Source organism: Cheilinus undulatus, linkage group 2 (assembly GCF_018320785.1).
Source record: "Cheilinus undulatus linkage group 2, ASM1832078v1, whole genome shotgun sequence".
Classification (NCBI taxonomy): Eukaryota; Metazoa; Chordata; class Actinopteri; order Labriformes; family Labridae; genus Cheilinus; species Cheilinus undulatus.
Window position 1 is genome coordinate 34,711,622 of NC_054866.1, and position 20,573 is coordinate 34,732,194.

General features: G+C 39.4%; 1 protein-coding gene across 1 annotated transcript in view; it reads left to right on the forward strand.

The window, feature by feature from the left end:
- Positions 1–20,573, forward strand: part of zgc:77784 (uncharacterized protein LOC402947 homolog) — a 102,630-nt gene that overhangs the window by 35,074 nt on the left and 46,983 nt on the right. The window contains exons 3-6 of the mRNA XM_041811676.1: positions 10,964–11,121; positions 16,667–16,787; positions 16,874–17,012; positions 19,899–20,026. Coding sequence (XP_041667610.1) covers positions 10,964–11,121; positions 16,667–16,787; positions 16,874–17,012; positions 19,899–20,026 — 546 coding nt within the window. The remainder of the gene's footprint in view (positions 1–10,963; positions 11,122–16,666; positions 16,788–16,873; positions 17,013–19,898; positions 20,027–20,573) is intronic.

Sequence of the window (20,573 nt, forward strand, 5' to 3'; positions counted from 1 at the left end):
GGTAATTGAAACATCAACACATTTTTGAAAGTGTTGGGATTTATGTCCACGGGTCTCTCATAAAGGCTTTTTGCCCTGGAGTCTCTTCTCATCCTCCATCAACAAAATCAGACAATGGGTGGATTAAAGCAATCTCTCTTCTCTGTAGGCAAAGCCTCCATTAGCTGTGACAGGGCAGTATCGTGGCAATGGGATTAGACCTCCTCCCTAACGGGTTTACTGCTCTTTGAAATAAAAGAACAATTGGAGCAGGGTAGCGGGTCGTCTCAGGCTCTACCGTCCTTTAACCTCTCCATTTTTCCAGCCTCCATCATGTGAAAATACCCAGCCTGGTGAGCGCTCGCACATCTGTCCGGCCCACGCTGTCTCCTCTGTTTGCTTCCTACACTCACTGTCACCTTGTGTTTCATACAAAACCTTTTTTCCCCCCTCCCTGTCCTGCCTGTCAAACTCACCCATCATGTTTCTTTCAACCTGCTGGGTATGCAAATGGTCTGTGAACTGTTCAGTAATTTGCCCTGTGGCTGCTTTATTTTAGAGGAAGTCACAATCAATTAACGCTTAAAAGGACTCAACAAACACAGCTCATGCAACACAAAGAGCGAATGCTTTACATTTCAATTTTCTTCTGATTAATCTGCCTTCCTCCCTCTGCTCATTTCTCCAACAACGCTAACAGATGGCCTTTCTGCAGTCCTGGAGCTCCAACACTCGGCTGTAATGCAGAGATAAATGTCACTTAAAAATCCAGTGATGAATATTCTCGAGGGAGATTAAACTCCTAATCTGTATATCCCTGAAATATTAAAGTTATGAAAATGAATGGGATAGCGCCCACAGATATAATGATGAAAGCGCTGAAAGTCATTGGCCCCTGCTTTGCCATTATTTAAGCTTGCACGAAATGCCTTGGGGAGTATTAGGATTTGTCTCTACACTAGCAGGGTCAAGCCTCAACTGCCCTGCAGAAACACAGCTCCCTTTCTAGGCCCAGCATGGATGGAGGGAAGCGAGAGTGCCGGGGAGATTATCTAGCCGTCAGAGTCGAATTATATCTGAGAAGTTAAGTTAGGGACAGTAGCCCCATTGGGAGCAGGAGGGGGGAGGGTTCTTGGTATCTGTGTTTTTTTTTTTAGGAGATTCTGTGGTCGATCCTGCTGTTGGATCATCATCATCGCCTACGAGCATCTGTGGGAAACTCTGTTTAGTGTGGCGGTGCTTTAAAGTCAGAGCAAGGAAGGATCACATTAACTTGAACATAGCTTCAAAGAGAAATTTGGAGCTTCGTGTTGCACGGTGTTTGCGGCGGTTGTAATGTCAGGGATATATTCTGCTCTCTGGCGTGTGTTTCAACATTCAAATGTCCCACTTTCCTTCCATCTGCGCCCGAAGAACTCTGGGTTTCAAATGCAGAAGGTGTGTGTGCATGCGCCCATTGGTGTCTGTGTGCGGTTCAGGGATTAGCTCTTTGCCCATAACTTTCTCACTTCAGTCACCATACCAGTGTAACAAAGGTCTCTGTGCAGCCATCTAACCAGGCCTTACAGACGGAGGTCTAAAAATAATGCAGTGCTTTCAATTAGCCCCTCAGCTCTGCAAAGCATTTGAAACAGGCAGCCAAGTGAACAGAGCTGTTTTTTTCTAAAGGCCTTTTGGGAGGAGTCTGAGTGGTTTTTGTCCACACTTGCCTTTACTTTACTGTGTCAAAGGCTGCTTGATTGTGGACATGAAGGGTGTGTTACCTGGCTGAGATCAAAAAGCTTTGCAAGGAGAAGTTTCTTCTCCTTTGACACATAATCAACAGCTCTGAGATCTATTACAGTGTTTGACTCTGAATAATAATTAAAATATCACTGGCGTAATGGGAATTCTTAATAATGTCAATGAGGTTAGCAGTGCTGATTAAGTCTTCATTTTTAAAGACTCTCTTTAGTCTAAATGTCAGGGCATTAAAAGAAAGAAGAAGAGCGGTGAAATAAAGTTGAAGTAAAGTCAAAAAGCGTAACTTTTCCAATTCAAAGTAGTAGTTAAAATTTTCAAACTGATTGTACACTGACTTCAGCAGTGAGAATGGCTTCCATCCCATTTCCACAGAGCACCCCGGCCGCCTGCTTTCAGCATTATGTAACTTCTCACTAGACATGTGTGTGACTTTACAGCACTAGTTCATGCACCAGCCTTCAGATTTGGAGCTTCAGCTGTTTGTTACAATGACAGAAACTAAAAGATGGTAGAGGAAGGTGATGCATGAAGCTAAGAAGAGAAAAAGAGAGTGTAAATATCAGACTGGCTTTTACATGTTGCCGAGCAGTCTGACTCCAAGCTGGCTGTGTTACTGTTGGATTGCTGCAGACTGGTTACGCTACTGTCCAGTATTGGGAAAGCAACAATTTGACAGCAGACTAGGGCTGCTTCAGCCAAAATAATCAGGGTTATTTTTACCCACATTGATATAATAACTATAAATCATGGAATTCATGATTGTTTTAATTTTAGGTAATTTTTTTGTTTAATGCATACTTAAAAAATATCCTGCTGCTCATCTGTTGTGAGGACTGGACTTGGACATTAGCCCTGGTATTTTGAGCCACACCAACAATCAGCCAGACATGACACAGCAGTAGCCCCCACAACTCCCACATCTCCACTGTTCCACAATATCCGAACACAAACCATCAGACATGTTTGAGTGTGGCATATAACCAAAAATATTTTTAACAAGGTAATATTCTTTTTAAAGATATATTTTTAACAGACTGCTGTGTGGAATTTTCTAGGGGTGAGGAAGGCAAATAAAATGTAAAAAGAATCACTGTCAGTCATGTTTCTTTGATTGCAGGTAGGCCAACATTGTGATTGTGATTCAAACAGTTGTGCAGCTGTACAGCGGAGTGTACATCCCTACAGATGTGATGCAATGATTGTATCGTTTATCAGTCATCTAACCAAAGTTATGTCTCTGGTTTGAGCAAGAATGAATCCCTCTGATGCCAAAAGTTTTCTTTTTCATTGTAGATACTCAAGTTAGCTTATAAGTATGGAACATAACAAGTCTATCCGAGCTAGTGTGCAGTAAATATCCCCCACCAGTGTTGCCGTATAGCTATGGGCTCTAGGTATCATGGCAGCAGTTACATACACATACACGCAGTACACATGCAAACGGTTTGCAACAACCAGCTTCAGACACTAGTAGAGTATATTTGTGCATAATCCCGTAATATTTGCCTATAGCTGCATAAGATTTGTCTTAGTTCTCAAAGAAGTTTCAAAGAGAAACACTGATACACTGATAAATGCCATGTGCCTAAGCTGGAAGCTTATACATGTTTCTCCCAATTAGTGTAGAGAAACGCCCCTTTTATGTCCATATGAGGCAGGGGTGGAAAGTAATTAATTCTTTTTACTCAAATTACTGTAATTGAGTAGTTTTTATGTGGACTTATACTTAGTTGAGTACATTTTGAAGTCTGTACTTTTACCTTTACTGAAGTATTTTTTGGGGGAAGAACTGTACGTTGTTATATTTAAAAAAGAATCAAGTACTGAGTAGAAGATTAAACGCTCAAAGCCAAAATGAGGTCTAAGCTTACTGTCAGCATGAATGTGCCGGAAGTTTGACTTTTACAATCTATGACAGTCAATAGCACATAGAGAGAAGGATTACCCCAAAAAAAAAAAAAAAGTAGGATTTTACTTTAGTTGAGTCACACCTTATAATAACCAACCTGGTTGGACATCCATACTCTCTTGTGGTTTTTGCAAAATAAGGTTATTTCACTGTGTGTATCAAAAGTAGTACTCAGCACTTTCAATAAACTTTGATATATAGTACAATAGTCTGGTACTTTTTCCAACTTTGATTTAAAGGCATGAAACTACAGGGCTGTGTTAGGTTAGAGTTACAAGAGAACCATCCATCATCTACACCATTTATTCTGTTTGGGGTTGTGGGGGGCTGGAGCCAATCCCAGCTGCCACTGGGCAAAAGGCGAGGTACACCTTGTACTGGTAGCTAGTCAATCGCAGGACCAGCAGGATGTCAGCAATGTCAAACTAAAAGAAAAAAACTATAAACAACTGGACTTTAAGTTTAAAACGTACTGAGGCCCAGATAGTTCTAAAGTGGGTGAAGTACTGCTCCAAATGAAACCAAACAAACACAAATAACTGTATGTTCCATACCAGTAGGGTAAATACATGCTATAGAAACATAAAGATGACCTATCTCAATCAGATTGTTCTGTACTCAGACATAATGTGCATTGCACTTTAACAAAAAAAGGATGCATTCATACATCATGATGATTTAAAAAAAAAAGTTAAATTAGGGGGTGGGGCAGCATTTTTTTCAAAGTGAATAGGGTTTGAAATAAACCTACATTTATTTTTAACACTGATGAAATTTAAGATTGACTATAATAAAGTCATGATTCTTATTCTTTAAATACTAAACTGCTTAACTGCTGAAAATTAAATATATGGTTAATTATGATATGTGAGTGCTGATAATTGTAAAATGAACCATTTTATCCTGTCATATCAGCACTCAAATGCTCTAAAGGGTGCTCTTGGTTAAGAAGGAATCACAGTTAAGAAAACTTTGAGTAGTGTCAGAAAAATAATCATGGAACATTACAAGACAGAGATGTTTTAAAGCTAAATGCAAAGCCGGAACTACACTCCAGGCATGGCTGCTGCACTGTGTCACTCCGCCCAGTGGTTCACTCAAGAAATAGTTCAGAGTATTTGCTTCATGCGTCGTAATGTTACATAATTATGCGTAATTATTTCATAGCGTGGTGAATGTGCAGGTCACAACTTGTCAACAAGAGCGTTTTGGAGTTGTTGGATTGTGTATTTGATGAGTTTGATGAGGGAAAGCCGGAATACTGTCTGCTTACATTGAGTTGGCACAGCAGGTACGAACTCGGCAGCGCCGATCTAAAAACAGCCTGCACCGACAACTGAGGATAACGAACCTATTACTAAGACTATAGGAATTATGGCAATGGACGAATTTGCCAAAATGTTGAAGTATGCCTTTAAGAACTAATTTGTCTGAAAAATGGTTGGTGAATAAGGCATGGCGTCTTCATTTCTTTGTGAAGAAATGAATGTTGTCTGAGGGATAGGAAAGCTGTTGATTGAGCATTGATCTATTATGTTATTAAATCCATTTTCTTGTACGTCAAATCCTTATTAACATTTGGCCCTTTGTCAGTCACTCGTCTGCCCTCTTTTAAAGCTCTCAGAGCTACTCTGAGGTTTTCCTGAAAGGTGCTGTATAAATAAAGTCTGATTAATCAGTTGATTGAAGGTTTGTGTGACTATTCATCACTTTCATGGAGCCAGTCAAAGAAAAAGTTGTCCAATTCAGATTGGCCAATGTCCACTTCAGACCTGAGGGAAAACCGTCTGCTGTTTCATCTTCTGTAATATTCATAACCATTTAGCCAAGACAATCAGCGTCTCTGAAGTGAAGTGAGGACGATTTTTCCGTCTTTAAAAATTCTGACATGAGGTTATTTGAGATGAGATTTTACTCCAGCTCTAAGGCTCTGAATATTGATGCTAAATTAAAGGCCAGAGCTGCCGTGTTGACACAGACCTGTCAGACATTCTGCTGGATAATTAATGTGGCATAGATTTAGTAATTGGCTTAGAATAAACCCAGAGCTTAGATAAATTGATTAAAGGTGGATTACAACGTCGCTAAATCCAAATAAGTAAGGACTAACTGAGATTATACCAGTGGATTGTTAAATCTGTTGTTGTGCATGTTAAGCCTGCTGTTAAACTACATTAAATAAGCTGTTAAAATAATTATAATTCTCAGAGATTAACTACGGAAGCCCTGAGACCTGCATCCATACAACTTATATTCTCTTTTTCTAATCAGTACATAATGACATGACATGACATGTTATATTTTATAAGTTTCCTTAAAATCTTGACTTACTTATCTCGTTAACACAAGATAACAGTAGCTGGCTTTCCTGTGATGATGTTTAAATTGCTCTCTCAAGAACTCAACTTATTTAAATTTCAGCATGAAAACCAGCTTTGTTATATGTTCACCCACAAAGTTACAGATCAGAGGCGTTTTTACTCTTACAACAGAGTGCTCAGTCATTCTTGCAACCTGAGAAAACAAGATTAAGTAAAAATCAGCCATCTGTCGTTCTTGCAGGTCTTTTAAAAGCTTGTCGTGAGTGCCAGTTATGTAATCTTAGCAGCTAGATTGGCGCCCCATGTATGGAGCCTACTGTCCAGCTTCTGACATTTGTCTCATGCCATCCCCCGCTCACTTCGCCAAATGTTTCCTGTCTTTTCCCACCATCCTAATAGTGTCAAAAATGGCCCAAAAAGCCTTTTAAATCATTTCATCATGGCCAAGTGGAATGATTTAATGGTTAAAATGTGTGTTTATGTAATTTGCCTACCTGATACTGCAGTGCCTGCCCGCTGTCACTGCAGCCACTGGCCCTCATTTATCACTCTGGTTTAGATAACAACATAGATTCAGGTGCAGAAGTCGTCTTATGATAGGATCCGTGTGTAATTTACTAAACATTTGTTTTGGCAAAAACAACAGAATGAAGTTTTATCGGCACTTGGTATTTAGTGCAAAACAAACAAACAAACAAAAAAAAATACAGAAGAAGAATGAAATGTAAGAGGCTTAAACAGAGTATTATAAAAAATATAGTATCAAAATAGAATATATATTTTTTATAAACATCAAAAAGTATACAAATTAGGAGAGACTTTACAAATGTGCAGGTCTACTGGTTCTTTGGTTCAGTGCCAGTCTGTCGGAGGATGGGCGAGGGCCGGAGTACTGTTCATTAGACTGACAGCAGAAGCAAGGAAACTGTTCTTTTCCTTCCAGAGGGGAGGGCCTCTAAAAGTCCATGTCTGAGGTAAGAGGTGTCAGCTGCAATTTTACAGATGAGGACAAAAGTATTAGCCCTCCTATGAAAAATTCAGTTTTTGCCATTTCCCAAAGGCAGTTTTAAAGGGCAGGGAACTTTAAACACAACTTTTTCAAACATCCTAGTTTTATTTTTGATGCTTTCATTGAATGCTCGGATTGGACTGGAATGGGCTGGGATTCCTCAGGAGACGAGTCTGACAATTCCTGAAAACTACAACAAATGACCGCAGGCTGTAATCCAGCAAAACAGAGACACAACTGACTATTAGCATCAGGGGGGCTAATCATTAGACCCTGGTAGGTGTTTTTTTTGTGAAATAATGTTTCTGTGTTAAAAATAAAATAATATAATCATCTCAATTAAAACTAGGATGTTTGAAAAAGCTGTTAAAATGTCTTGCTCTGCTTAATAGCATTTTGGGAAATACTTGGGAAAAACTAAAATTTTCATGGGGGGGGGGGGTAATAATTTCATCCTCAAATGTACCTGCACACCTCGGAGTCCTGGAGGTGAACAGGTAATGGAGAGATTGAAGACTGCAGCCGATCACCCTCTCTGCAGAAAGGCCGATACGCCGTGGCTGCAGCCTACTAGACTGTGATGGATGAGGCGAGGATGGTCACACCCTCAGGTGAAACTAGGTCAGTGATTCTTCTAACGACTCACAGGTGACAACCTGGATCATAAGCATAGGAAGGGTCAGCAGAGAAAATATATTCTGGCTCTGGCCTGGTCTCTTTAGAACTGAAGAAGCCTTTTGGAGGGACCTCAATCAAGTCCAGTTGGCACCTTGATGAAGGTTTGGGTTCATTTTAAGTGAAGTTGTTTTGTTCTCAGCTCAGCTTTATTTGTAGAGCACCTTTCATACATAAAAACATGCAGCTCAGAGTTCTTCACAAACATGAACAGACGGAGAATAATGTAGCAGCTAGTGAAGCAATAAAATAATTAAAAATGAGTTGAGAAATAAACAAAGGACATAAAATCAATGCAGCAAAACATTAGAATACCAAAAATTAATAAGATAAATGGAAAGTCAGAGTGTATTTGTTATTCTCTAGCCACACTATTTCAAAATATATCTGAAGCCAGCTGTTTTATTCACAGTTTTCTATCTCTTACTAAAATTTTACATTAACAGTGTCTGGTTTTGAAAAATAAATCAAAGAAATGCAGGGGAAAAAGCACATTTTTTGATGCATGCTGCAAAAGATGAAGGAATGCTCATTAATTTTGCCATTAAAATTCCCATTTTTACTGTTGAAATAAACATGTTAACAGCTTGGTCTAAAAATGAATTTAGTTTCAATAGCTCATTTCTCCACTGGTACACACTGTGTAGTTGATTTTTTAATACTTAACAATTTGATTTTATTAAGCCAGGGATTTATTCAAGTGTTTACATAATTAGGGGCATGTTTAAGGCTTCAGTTCTGCTCCCCTCCACCTCATCGCCTGTTTGTTGTTTGATCAAAAGTTTGGTGTAGATAACATTTCCTTGGGGTTCATGATGTCTATTCAGAAACCAGCGAGTGATATTACTAAGAGTTTGCCCTTTATTGTGGCTTACACAATGCCCCTTGCCTTTAAAGGAGATGCCAGACCATTGGTTTCAGGTCAAGTCAGGTTCACACGAGAAGACGCTCACTTTGGTAACTGATTTTGGAAACGTGAGTTCTCACACTGTGGAGCCTTAATGCATATTAATCACAATTAATGTCTTGATAAACACACGATCATTACACTTGCTCCCACCAATGTCACAGATATACTACACAGCAAAATCATCTATGTTAATTAAAGTCCCACAGTGTTCAGTTTAACACTTATTCTGCGTTGATATCATTCTTATGGGTTCTTCTGGGTGTAATTTTAACACATTACAAAGCACTGTAAGTATTTAATCAAGATTACATCTTGATCTGAACGCTTATGACAAAAAACAGTGCTCTGATTTTCAACTAAAGTCTCCAATAATGGTCCACAACACTGACATGTCTTCTTAAAAGACCCCTCACTGACAATGGCAAGCATTCCACATGTATCATCAAGGTCTGCCCCTCTGCACATTAAAAGGTTAATTTCATTATTTTGCCGTTGCACCATCTACTGTAAGAAGCCAGTTACACTTCTTATATAAAATCCCCATCTTCATTTAAATTTATATGATTTTAAATATCAATCCTACCCAGATCACATCTACTTATCAGAACCTTGCTTTGTCATACTGCCACCCAGTGTTGACAGCAAGTACTACTTCATATGCAAAGTACATAATGCTCATTATTTTTGATTTAATGATGTTCCTGGAGGATTTACAAGGCCTGTTTACTGTGCTGCAGCACACTGTATGGGTTGCTAACACCCAGTGGTGTCTCCACACTGCAATTACCACACACCCCTACATGTGCCGGGGTGAGAGGGCACTTCAGTGCTGCGGGGAGCCCTAGTTGTACTTCGTGATCCCACAAACACTGTCTGTGCTCCGAAATGTTTGAAATTCTCTGTCTAGTCTCATTTTCAGTCTCATGTTGTTATTAGAGGTTTTGGAAAGGCTGCTTTAGAACTATCGGATCTTCTTTGGTCAAAACTGGGGTTTAGAGTTCAAAATCAGCCTATTCTTGTAGGGTGTACCCCAACTAATGCTAGAAAATAAAGCTAGACTCTCACATTTTCCATTGACAGGACAGCTGTGCCAAGATAATGCTTTTCTTTACTTATTTTTGGAGTTTGCTGATTCATGGAAATTTGAGGAACATTTTTGGAAGTTTGGGAAATTTGACAAAATATTTTAGAGTGAATATGTTTTAAAATTTTTGGAAATTTGTCAGAAAATTTGTAGAATCTACATGGAATTTTTGGGAAAAATTTATTTGGAATATTTTGGCTTTATGATAAAGTTTCAATGATATATCCGGAGAATATTTGAATTTTGGCACACATTTTATGGGATACTATTGAAATGTTTTTGTTTTTTTTATTTTTAATTTTGGGAAATTGTGTGGATTTTTGAAAGGAACTACACACCCCAAATAAGTGGAAGAAACTAAAGATGCATTTCAAACAACAGCTTGGGTCTCAGGAGGTTAAAGTGTACATGGCTGAATTTACTGTGTTGTCATTTTTACTTGTGAAAAACTAGTTTTATTCTCTGAAAGTGTAAAGCAGTTTATATTGATTGATTATGCTGTTATCCTACACCACCACAGAGAAAAAAATCCTCTTTAGGCTGTAGCTACAGGATGTGGTTGGCCTTGAGTGAAGCTGTTTGTGTGTGAGCCAGCCTAGTTTCCATCCTACAGGAGGTCTCATGAGAAGGCTTCAGTTCACAGTTCACATTGTGGCTTTCATCTGTCAGTCACAGCAGAAGATTAGAAGATATCAGAGGTGGCCGTGTCAAAGACTTCTCATCCCGCCGTCATCCACGGGGCAGCGGGAGTACAAACTTCAGGGGTGACACGAGCACAAGCCTTTTCTGGAGTTGGTTTTATTTGATTCAGAGTGTTAGAGTTGTGGGAAATCTTTTTGGAATCAGAGGCACAATCCTTTCATTAACACAAAGGGGATTTTTACCTCACTCACACATGAGCTAAATTATGAATGCGCTGTTATTTGTTTACTTCATGTTGGGCTGAGAGATGTGCATTATTCATCTGCTCTGACAGGAGAGACAGCAGAGTAGGACAGGCTCGGGAAAACATTAGAGCACTGTCTAACAAGGATGTTGTTGCCAGGGATTTAGGCAGTCATGCACATGCAAACACAATAATCGACTTTCTCCAAAATAAGCTTGTTTTCAGGCAAGCCTCGGCACGAAGATGGTGTTTAAGAAAAACAAGTCTAAATGATATCCAAGGCAAATTGATGTTTCTTTTGACGGCAGTGTTCATTGTGTCAGTGCTGCTGCTGCTGCTGCTGCTCACCGATCTGTGGATCTGATTTCCAGCCTTTGTTTTAAATACATCAGACACACAGACGGGGCTTCTGGAGTTAATTAGATTTCTTTGTGTTTTTCTTCTCAGTCCTGAGAGATGATTTCCGGCAGGCCCCGAGCGATGTGGTGGTGGCAGCGGGTGAGATTGCAGTGCTGGAGTGTGTGCCTCCGCGTGGTCACCCTGAACCCTCCGTGTCCTGGAAGCGCAACAACGTCCGAGTCAGCAACAAGGATGAACGCATCTCTGTGAGTTCACCTGAAACTCAGAACAAGCGCTGAGCAAGTCAAGCATCCATTTTTCAATGAAGTGGGATGTTTTCACAGCTTTTAAGCCTTTTAGACACTTCATGTTGTGTGTTGAAGCAATTTTTGGCAGAAAGTCCACAAAACTGGCACAAGAGAATGAGGATGGATGCCATCAATTCACACTTAAGCACTGATTTTGTATTATTCTGAGCATGCAAGCATCCCAAACAATTTATTTTTCAAGCTTTTAAAGAAAATGATTAGCCATGTTACATATGATCTGCTCTGCAGTAGGAGAAAAAACCTTGAACTTAGAGCCATCAGTAAGAGTGAAGGAGCCTGGCCTGTTTATTTATGTTTTTTTTTTTTCATCAGATTGTGTCAAATACTAACAGAGACCACTACCGACAAATACGTTTACACGCATTGTATGGCTGAGCTATTCTCATAGCTCATTTAGGATATTTGATCTGGCTGCTGTCCATGTTCCAGTATACATTCACAGCAGTTGAATCAATTTATTCAAGTAGAAGTAGTCGATGTTATGTCTCATTACAGCTGGACACTGTGGACATTTTCCTATTGACCTTGCTGACAAGTTAGCAAGCAGCTAATTGGTTGTATGCCAGATGCTACGCAAATGAGAGGAGCCCCACACCTTAGCTTATGTGATATTCAAAGACACATGACAATGCAGCTTTTGCTGTGCGTTTATGCTTTTGTACATTCAGGTCAAAGCCTGTGCCCTGTTTCACCATCATGTCTTACGTAATGATGTAAGGTCCTAAGTACGCTCTGCATTGAAACCAGTTCACCTGTAACTTAAGCTGTGTCATTGTTTAGTTACACCATCAAGATATAAGATGAACCTACAATTTTCACATACAACAGCTGCGCCAAGATCCTCTAGCAAAACGCAGTATGGAGCAAATCTCTCCCTCTCTAGTCAGTCAGAGCAGTTCTACTGCCTGCCCTCTAGTCTGGAGGCCAGTCCCAGAGTCATGCTCTGCTTCATTGGAGATACGCTGCAGGTCTATTTTAACACTGACTGCCTCCAAACCACAACAATTCATGTACAGCAGATTGTTCCAAACAACTGGAAAAACGTGCAAAGTATCTGATGAACTTCAAAATACAACACAATGTACAGACTCCACATCATAACTCATCACCCTATCAACATTATGTCTCATCCTGCTGCACAGGCAACACAGAGCTACACCATAGCCATTGACAGGTAAAATTTAACCTTTGAGATGGAAAGCCACTGAATTTTACATGAAACCACACTTCCTTTGGGGCAAACTTTAACCTGTTAACTTCATAATGCATTCACCCGTGGGAGAAGCAGTAAAATCATGGAATCATGTTGAAATGAATGACAAATCAACTAACCTGACATGCCAGATGGATTTGTTTCACACATCCATCTGAGAAAGCTTCAATAGGAATCGTTTAAGAAAAGGCAGAGGCATTGAAAAATCCTTTGAGTGTGATTGGGTGAACATTCTGTCTGTCACATCTCTATGGGCCAATCAGAGCAACAAAGCATGTGACGTAGCTGCTAGTAAGCTGCGCGTGCGCAGCTACTGAGGAATAATGCGAAACATGGCGACTATAGACATGTAACTACTCGACTTTTGTCGTTTTTGAAAAAACACAACTCACTGCTGTTCTTTGTTCTTCTTTTAACGAAGAAATGTCGTCAAGTTCTGATAAAACTTCTCTTAAGCAACATCCACGCTAATCTCTTCCCCCATAACTGCACCAGCTCTTGCTGCTGCTTGTTTACGTCACGACTCTGCTGCTCCTGAAAGTACTGCCCCTCGTCGCTGATTGGTCCTGTCACTTTCTAACCAGGCCCAAACAGTTCAGATGGGAGCTTTGCAAGATGGATTCGCCAGTGAGAAACAAGGAAACGGGCGTATCCATCTGCTTTGCAAGGTTACAAATCAACCCCAAAAAGGCTAAATAATCAACTGTTGGCATACTATTCATGTGTAAACTCAATATTTTCCCGTAATCTCTGCCCAGTTGTCTCAAGCTGTTCAAGTTTACACTCTAGACTCATGAGGGTACTCGCCTATGTTTGGAGCTAATCCATGAGAGCATGGCACAGTTGGTGCATGTGGAAATTTAAGGCTATCCTGACTAGTAGAATGCAATGTCCAAACTAACCAAGCTACTGCTGCGTATATGACATTATTACTTTGTCTCACCAATCAGTGAAAGGCATTTTTAATGCAGGTTTTGTAACAGTGCAGCCTGTCACATGGCTGAACATAAGTTCTGCTAACTGCCATTAATCCTCTTTAGGGAAGACAAGGGTCAACATTTATGCAAAATAAGTCAAAGCATTGGGATAAGGTAAAAACAAAAGCCTTCACTAGGAACCTACAGAGAGTGTGAAATTACAAGAATAGCATCAAGCAGTGAATTCATCAATGACAACGTTTAATCTAAATTGCATCATAAGAAAGAACTTATGTTTAAAGGTGCAGTATGTAATATTTAGCCTAAGAGCATTAAGCAGAACATGCTTGGTAAAAAAGACACCAAATGTTTTAGAAGTAGGCCTGTCTAAATAAATGTTTAATAACCTGACATATAGAGTTGATTCATTTGTATTAACTTAGAATAAGCCTCATTAATACATAGAAAGGGAAGGTCCCCTCCGTTTACTCTGCCATCTTGGATTTTTGCATCTCACAAGTTTTTTTATTTTTTTGTTTGTTTTTGATTTTTTACTGTACCATAAGGATCAAATAACAGATACACATTTTTTTCCACTGATTGCAGAGATGAGCATCGCAGTCTAGAATATGACTATTAGATGTCAGCAATATTACCCAATTTTATTCACTGTATCTATAAACTAGGCAACATTTAAACATGCATAGCTGGTGCAGAAACTGTGGAGCACATGCAGAACAGTCAGTCCAGGTTGGGTCTGATTGAGGAGTGTAAGAAAAAATGGATCTCCAGCTGTATAAATGTGTCAGTCTGAGGCTGAAGTTTTCGATTTAGTATGATTTCATTCAGACTAACATGTTTACATGCATTTAGAAAGTCCATGTTTAATCACAGTAATTCAACTTATTCTAACTGCATGTAAATATACTGAGTATCCCTTTTTTCTGAGGGAAAAAAAAGACTATCTGATTAGAGAGGGGGAAAATTTTTCTTAACTTGTCTTTATTTCCTGTACATAATTGGCCAAACAACACCTTCAGTTAAAAGAAACACTTTAAAGTAATTTCCGTCAAAGATATCAAGTATGGATTCAGGTTTTGGGCCTTTTCTTCTGGAGCTTCTTCATTAACTCCCCATTCATTTCACTCACTCAGCATGAGAAAGGCAGAGATGAATATTCACTGGGTTCAATAATGCAGTGCTGACATATTTAGTGTCTTTGGCCTGGAACATTTCTTGAATCTGCTTTTTCTAATGTTGTGTCTGCTCGTCTGTAAAATGAGCATCTGGAGGCAATTGTTATAAAGATTTTGAAATTTTGTTTTTCTAAAATATATAAAATCACCATCTAGAGCTGAATGAGCGCTTGCTCCATGCTCAGTGTTTTAGAAAGTATTCAAGTATTGTTAAATAACATGAAAAGCTGTCAACAAGTCCAGCAGAGAAATGATAACAGCAGTGAAAATGTAAAAAAGATACTGGTAAAATATACTCAAAACCTCTGGATATTTGACTTGAAATATTAAAAACCCGTGTGTGGTATCAGGATTCCATGTGCCAATAAGCATAAATGAAAAACAGCTTGTTTTGCTAGTTTAGACTATTTCTATGAACTGTGCAGCTTTATTTTTGATTGACAGATGGTCATTGCATCTTACCTTTGTCACATGATGACAACAGCTCTTACACGCACACACACGGGTGGAGGGGTAGAGACACATACTGAGGGAGACCAATTGGAGCGAGAGATTCCTTTAAAAATTTTCCAAATAACCTTGTGGCTTGCGACTTCATTACTTGCTATGTCACGAGCCGTTCCTAGCAATGTTAAGTCACATTTAGTCTATCGGCAGCATGATTGCAACTCTTTATTACATGAAAGCTCTGCATTTTGTGCTACTTGTCTGTTGCATCACACTTCACCATGTGCACTGTAGCTTAAGTTGTTAAAAGTACGCTCAGGGGCACATCCACCCTATTAAAGGTTCGTTTAAGTGGCCACAAATGAATGAGCACTGGGAAGAGGTGCTGCTGATAGAGGCTGATACAAATGTGTCTGCCTCAAGCATCATGCCAGTGTTAGAAACACATGCCAGCTGAGATTTGCAAACACCTTGTGGAATGCCTGTGTCATTATAGGTACAAAATGTATGACTTTAAATGTACATTTGGCAATTTGGCTGTTCTGAAATCCCCCTGCCTTTCTTCAACATGGAAAGCATCAAGCAGGATTTGCAGACATTCCTTCCTTTTCTATGCTTACAAGGAAAGAGCAGGCATCAGTGGCAGCAGAATGACGTTGATTAAGTCAGATGCAGCATAAAGGAGGAGCTTGGGTGGAGCAGCGTTGCCTGTATGTGCAGGAGACACACAGACTGCATGCTCATTGGCCAGTTCTATGGCTACTGGTGGTGATGTCAGACAGGCTTTTATTGTTGATTAGTCAAACAGCACAGTTGGTGGTGCAACATGCTTCAGATCACACGACTAACATCCCGTGTCCTGTGATGTGACTATTGCATGTGGTACATCAGAACTGAGATGGTAAAATGGTATCTGTAAAATTCAAATACAATGCAGAGTGCAACCAGTATGCATGATATTCATAATTCTCCATTGGTGTGCAATTCAGCCTGTTTTAAACACAAAGAAGACCCGAGGAAAAAACACACTAGTGTAGCATTTTATCTCCTGAGTCAGTACCAATTAAACATGGCATAGGTCTGGAGACGCTGAGTCAGGCGAGTCATGTCTTCACTACCTAAGGGACAAAGCAGCATAATACTGGATAATGACCATTAGAGGGGATTTAGACATTGGTAAACATCTAAATCCTCCATATGCCCTGCACTTCTTACTGACTTTTAGGTGTTGTTGCTTCTCTCCACCAAAACTTTAACGATCGAATAATCTTCTCTTAAAAAAGGAAGGCTTACTGCTGCTAGTGCATTTTAACCAGCCATCCCTAAGTGTTTGTCCCATTTATTCCTAAGGTTTGTTTGCATTTTTCAGTCAAAACTATAAAATAAACATAGTAGACACAGGAATATATTTTTCTCTCTGATCTGTTGAAGATCAGAAGCATAAAGTAGCATTACATAAATATACTGCATATTTGAAGTGTTTGATTTTATTTCATGGCTTGAGTTGGTGTAATAAGTCATATTAACACTCTAAATAGTGCAGCAAACAAACCAAGTGTCTTTGAGTTAGAAGGAATCCTATGAATAGAGAATCCAAATGTGGATTATTTTTTCCATTAAAGGCTGCACTGATAACTTTGATTTTTATCTTTATTATGCCATCGCTCAGGATGCTCTGAAGACTAATCTCTTGAGCTGTTATTTTTCAGATGCGTGGGGGCAAACTGATGATCTCTAACACCAGGAAGAGCGATGCTGGCATGTATGTTTGCGTGGGCACAAATATGGTTGGAGAGAGGGACAGCGATCCTGCAGAGCTGGTGGTTTATGGTGAGATTCTCTTGGACATTTAGTTTGGTGGCTTTGATTTACCAAAGGAGCATTATAATGTGCCTACAACTGTCCTCTTTTTGCAGAGCGTCCTGTGCTGGTACGGAGGCCAGTGAACCAGGTGGTCATGGAGGAAGACACCGTTGATTTCCTATGTGAGGTCCATGGAGACCCCGCCCCCACCGTGCGATGGCGCCGGGAGGAGGGGGAGCTTCCCCGTGGGAGGTGAGTCAGTGAAAGACTAGAGCACAGCCCAATACAGAGAGGGTGACACAAGTGATGCATAAACATCATACTGCATAAGAAATTCAGAGTTACAAGAGAGGAGTTGTGTATTGGATTAAAAACTCATGTGACCCAGAAAACATAGTATGTGGAGTAATTGTTCATTAATTCATGCCTGTCTGTCAGACTGCTAATATAAATTCATAAATGGAAAAAGACCAAAGAGGATTCATTAGCAGGCTGAATCCTCCTGTGACCACTTTCAACCTTTTTTTCTATCTTAACCCAATACAGTGTAAATTTAGATTGGCCTATCATATAATTGATTTTATTTCTCCATGTCTATGTCTAGCCTTATTTTCTAAAACTTGATAATACAAATAATACAATACAAACATTGAAATCATCAATGTACAGCTAGTAACACATTGCATTGTGGGTTAAAAAATGGTAGAGCTGGGATAATACAGCATTCTTGAGTTGTGCTATATATTCAGTCCATGAATTAATGCAGTTAGTCCTTTATATATTAATGTGCATAACCTCCTATATGCATTATCTCATTATGGAGTTTGAGTCATAACACAGAATCTGTAGTGATAATAAAAGTTGAAGAGAATAAAAAGTTGGAAGTTAGAAAAGAAGCTCTTCTCTTCCTGTTGCTTTTTTGGCTCCAGTTGGATGAAGAGATTGATAAGCTTAACAGAGCTATTTTTTTGTTAGCTAAGTTTAGCATTAAGACTGGAGATAAGGGATGTAAAGGTAGAGTTTAAAATGTTTTGGTTAATCTGTATTTGATATGTATGCTTTATTGTCCTGGCTTGCTTATTTTGTGACAAAATTCACACTGCCAGGTTAGCTGTGTCCTCCTGTTTACTACCTCTTATGCTAAGATAAGCTAACTAGCTGAGGACTGTAGCTAGTTTTTTACATTACAGACAAAGTTAGCTAATTTGTTTTTACAAAGAAAACCAAAAAACAAACAAACAAACAAACAAAAAAAACTGTATTAGCCTCTTGTCTGTATCCTAAACTTGATTCCTTGGTTAGCATAGCCTAGCATAACGACAGGAGCAAGAGCAAACCTATCCAGAGGCTAAAATCTGCCTACGAGAGAAGGCTTACACATCAAGTCAGTCTGTAGTTAAATATTAACAAAAACTATAAACGAACAAAGGGGATTTTTAATTTTAACACCTAGTTACATGTTTTTTTTCTACCCTTATGCTAGCTTTGCTGAGCTAATAGTCTCTTTGCTAGTCAATATTTTCTGTAAAGTTCTATCAATCTTTTTCCCAGATAAACCCTTTAAGTGAACATTTTTTCCTTATTTATTCATTTGAAATGGAAAGCAACACAACCTAGCATCACAGCGCTGTATCGGTTGTAGGCCTACTGTGCCTTTCAACATATTTATGCCCTTGGATTTTTTTTTTACACTTTTATTGAATTTATAAATCAATCATGGTCAATATAGTTTGGCTTTATGACAACAAGAAAATGTTACAGTAAACACAGATTTCTACAATATAATGTCAACTTCACAATGATATTGCTTGCATTGGGCCAAAACCTCCTATTTCTAAAATCAACACTTTTCAGGGAATGAAAAAAAAATGTGTTTTTTAATTAATTTTGATACACTTTTATTGCTTTAAGGTTTGTTAACTTAAAACCCATTGACAGGTGAAAAGGTTGACTAATGTTACTGGTTTATAACAACAATTAAAATAAAGAAAAATGGATATACGAACCATTGCCAGCAACCTGTAAGGTAAATTGAGTGAGTACATAAATCCCCCCCCCCCCCCCCCCCTTAAAGTGACCGACCTAATTCAACAGAGGTCCAGTCAATTGGTGCTAACTGTCACACAAGTAGTGAAATGAGGGTCACTTGAGTGCAGTGAATGTGTCTCAAGTGACTGTTGAATAAAGACACTGTCAGCATTCCTGGCTGCAATTACACCATGGAGATAAAAGAACACTCCAAGCAACTCAGTGAAAGGGTTATTGAAAAGTATAAGTCAGGGGATGGATACAAAAAAAAATCCATGACACTGAAAATCCCTCTGATAAGCAACAAGACACCTATTACTACCCTGAAGGGGTTAAAGCTTCAGCAGCTGAGATGGGAGAGACTCTTCATACAACAACTGCTGCCTTGGTTCTTTACCAGTCAAAGCTTTATGGGCTTTATCAAAATGGTCTTATCAGATGCCGTGTTTGGCAGACACCAAACACTGTACATCACCACAAACACACCATCCCCACTGTGAAGTATGGTGGTGGCAGCATCATGCTGTGGGGATGCTTCTCAGCAGATGGTCCTGCAAAGCTTGTGAAGATAGAGAGTAAAATGAATGTGGCAAAATATAGGTTGATAAAATAACAATTTCCCAACTCAATATGATCAAGCAGAATAATAAACAATTTATGGTGCCTACAGCTTATCTTCCAAATTTTGTTTCCAGCACTGCTGTAATGTTTGGGAATTGGTAAAACTCTATCATAACTTTATATCTAACCTGCTGGTATAAGGTGAAAAGCTTTGAAAAGCCTTTGTAAGTCTTGTGTAAATCCTCCACTGCGTAAAATAATCTCACTTTCTCAAATTGATTTTCAACTGTTTCAAGAAATTTTCCTAGAACCAGATACAACATCTGAGGCAGATAAGGCTCATTCTTCCACTCCTTTCATGATGATGCAACCTGATTGAAAAAAAAAAAAACAGTTTGCAACAGGCTGATTGACAAGGAAAGAAATGACGTTATCTTGTACAGCGAGCAGATTCTCTTCGCTTTGTGTAGATTAGCATGGTGGTTTTCTTTTTTGTTGCTGCCTTTCTGTCAGATCTTTTATTATCTCGCTTCTTTTCTCCTTCCAAAGGTTTGAAATCCGCAACGGCAATAGCTTGCGTTTGTTCCGCGTGAAGGAACAGGATGAAGGGACGTATACCTGCACATCTGAGAACAGTGTGGGCAAGACAGAGGCCTCAGCCATGTTGCAGGTCCATGGTAAGAAACACATCATGCATATTGTATACGGGCACACACACAGGCAGACACACAGACTAAGGCATGCATAAAAAAGGCTCTCATATCTAGAGCCATGTTCATGCATAACACCCAGTCACATGGCAACAGTATCATGCAAAAGCCAGTTCCCCTTTTCCGTCCAAAGCTCAGTGTTTTTAATATCGGTGCATCTCTGTGAGTCCCTGTCCAGTGGTGCTGCCAGGAGCTTATGCTAAACCGTATGGATTACGCCATTTGACAGATGTTTGGTAGATGTGTGCTTTAACTCACTGCCAGAGAGCAGTCCCAGTATTAATAAGACATGACTCTCTCTCCCTCTCTCTTCCTGTCTCTTTATCTCCTTCCTTTTGCCTCCTCCCCATTCCCTGTGCCCTTTTTTTCCCTCTGTGTGTCTCGGTTTAAATAGTCTCAGACGACTTCATCCACTAATGCTTTTATCAGTGTAAATGAAATCCAAGCCTAATGTTCAGTCTGCTTTTTTTCTCCTTTTTTTTTTTTTTGGCTTCCTTTTCCATACTTTCACCCG